General features: G+C 37.3%; 1 protein-coding gene across 1 annotated transcript; it reads left to right on the top strand.

Moving 5' to 3' along the window:
* Positions 1-203: 203 nt before the first annotated feature.
* On the top strand, positions 204-1,084 carry LOC108868455 (auxin-responsive protein SAUR32). The gene has a single exon (XM_018651633.2). The coding sequence runs from the start codon at positions 506-508 to the stop codon at positions 875-877; it is 372 nt and encodes a 123-aa protein (XP_018507149.1). The 5' UTR covers positions 204-505; the 3' UTR covers positions 878-1,084.
* Positions 1,085-1,874: the final 790 nt, after the last annotated feature.

Below are 1,874 nucleotides of genomic sequence, written 5' to 3'. Positions count from 1 at the left end.
AAAACGGCAACTAAACCACTTTGTGTGAAGGACTAGAAACCCAAAGTACCATAAGTTACAACACCCCACTTTCTTATCTGATTGTTTTGAAAAGATGACGATGTTTTTTTCATCAACTGATCATCAATGAAGGGTCAAGGAAGCCCACTTACGAAACCCTAGCTACACAACTAATGAAAGCCCACATTATTCTTTGGCTCTCTCTCTCTCTCTCTCTCTCTCTCTCTCTCTCTCTCGCTATATATCAAATTCATTCCCTGGTTGGTATGCGTTTTGCACTAGGACTGGTTTATCAAAGATGACCAACGTACCAAGGTCTCTGAGTTATTCTTCTCTAACCCTATTCAAGCAAGCCATCGCAGCCTCAGATCCTTGGCCGTTTTCCTTCCTTTTCTTGTAAGATTTAATCTAGGGGAGAAGATCAAAAGCCCTAGGGTTTGCCTTTGTCTTTGCCTTCATCTTCTCGCCTTTGTTTGTTGGTTTTTCTTTTAATATTTTTTCAGATATGGGTAGCGGAGAGAGAAGTCTGAGAAATTTCCATCTTCACCTGCCGCATCTTCACCACCACCACCACCATCACGGTGGGAAGAAACAAGTGATTAGAGATGTTCCAAAAGGGTGTTTGGCAATCAAGGTGGGCCAGGGCAAAGAGCAACAGAGGTTTGTAATTCCTGTGATCTACTTCAATCACCCACTCTTCATACAGCTCTTGAAGGAAGCCGAGGAAGAGTATGGGTTTGATCAGAAGGGCACTATCACCATCCCTTGCCATGTGGAGCAGTTTAGGTCCGTCCAAGGCATGATCGATAGGGAGAAGTCCCTCCACCACCATCACCAGCACCAGCACCAGCACCATGTCGGGTGCTTTAGGGTTTGATCATCAATCAAAGATTGTGGCTCGAATCCCAATTCTCTGTAAATTTCGAGTTTTTTTAGCTATTTTTGTTTGTTTCCTTTCTAGTTGGAAGGTGATGGCAAATACGATGTGGTGATGATGAAAAAGAACTGTGAATGTGGATTGCATTTGCAGTCATTTTGTTATTGTTAGGAATCTTAATGATGATAAAGATAAATTCAAAATGCTTCTCTTTTTCTTTTTCTTTCCTTTTTCTTCTATTTATTATTGATGAGTATTCGAAAGTTTTTGTGATAAGGAAGGAGGACATCATTGGTACAACATTGAGAGGGAGAGAAAAGACAAGGCCAAATGCTGGTAGGGTCAAGGCGCTTGCTAGGCCATTAAAATTGCTAGGTCAATGATATATTCTTGAGAGACAATATATTTGCATATAAATTATATCAACAATATTTTCTTCCAAAAAAGAATTTCTGTCAACGATCTTGTTCTTTTTTTTTTCTTTCCTTTTTCTCCAATTTCAACAATTACACCTCTTTCTTTAGTAATTTGACCATGATCAATTCAATTTCAACAATTACACCTCTTTCTTTAGTAATTTGACCATGATCAATTTGCTTGGTTGGTTGAAAAGATGTAAATTTTTTCATAACCTTTGAATTTTGAAATGGTTATCATAAATAATTAAACAATGGAAAAAATGCAGCAAAAGCAGAAATTTCTCAATTCCTTTCGTTTTATTTTTCGATACTTGGTAACAACATATTGATTCGAAAGTTATATAATTGATATTATTGATAATATTTTTTTTTTTAACGGAGATATTATTGATAATATTGAATAAACAGAATAATATCATTCACTTGAGATATTATTTGTGTGATTGCAAAGATGCCAACAGAAACTCTAGGGAACTGGAAACAGTAGTGATGGGCCATAAATTGAACATAGAGTGTGGACCATTCTATCTGGAGTCTGTGCTCCACACTGCTCATACATCACTGAATAGTGAATACTC

This window comes from the organism of the source record quoted next, unplaced genomic scaffold, assembly GCF_019419815.1.
Source record: "Pyrus x bretschneideri cultivar Hongxiangsu unplaced genomic scaffold, Pyrus_bretschneideri_v1 Contig40, whole genome shotgun sequence".
Taxonomy (NCBI): Eukaryota; Viridiplantae; Streptophyta; class Magnoliopsida; order Rosales; family Rosaceae; genus Pyrus; species Pyrus x bretschneideri.
Note: the sequence above shows the minus strand (reverse complement) of the source record. Positions and strands in the feature narration are given on the sequence as shown.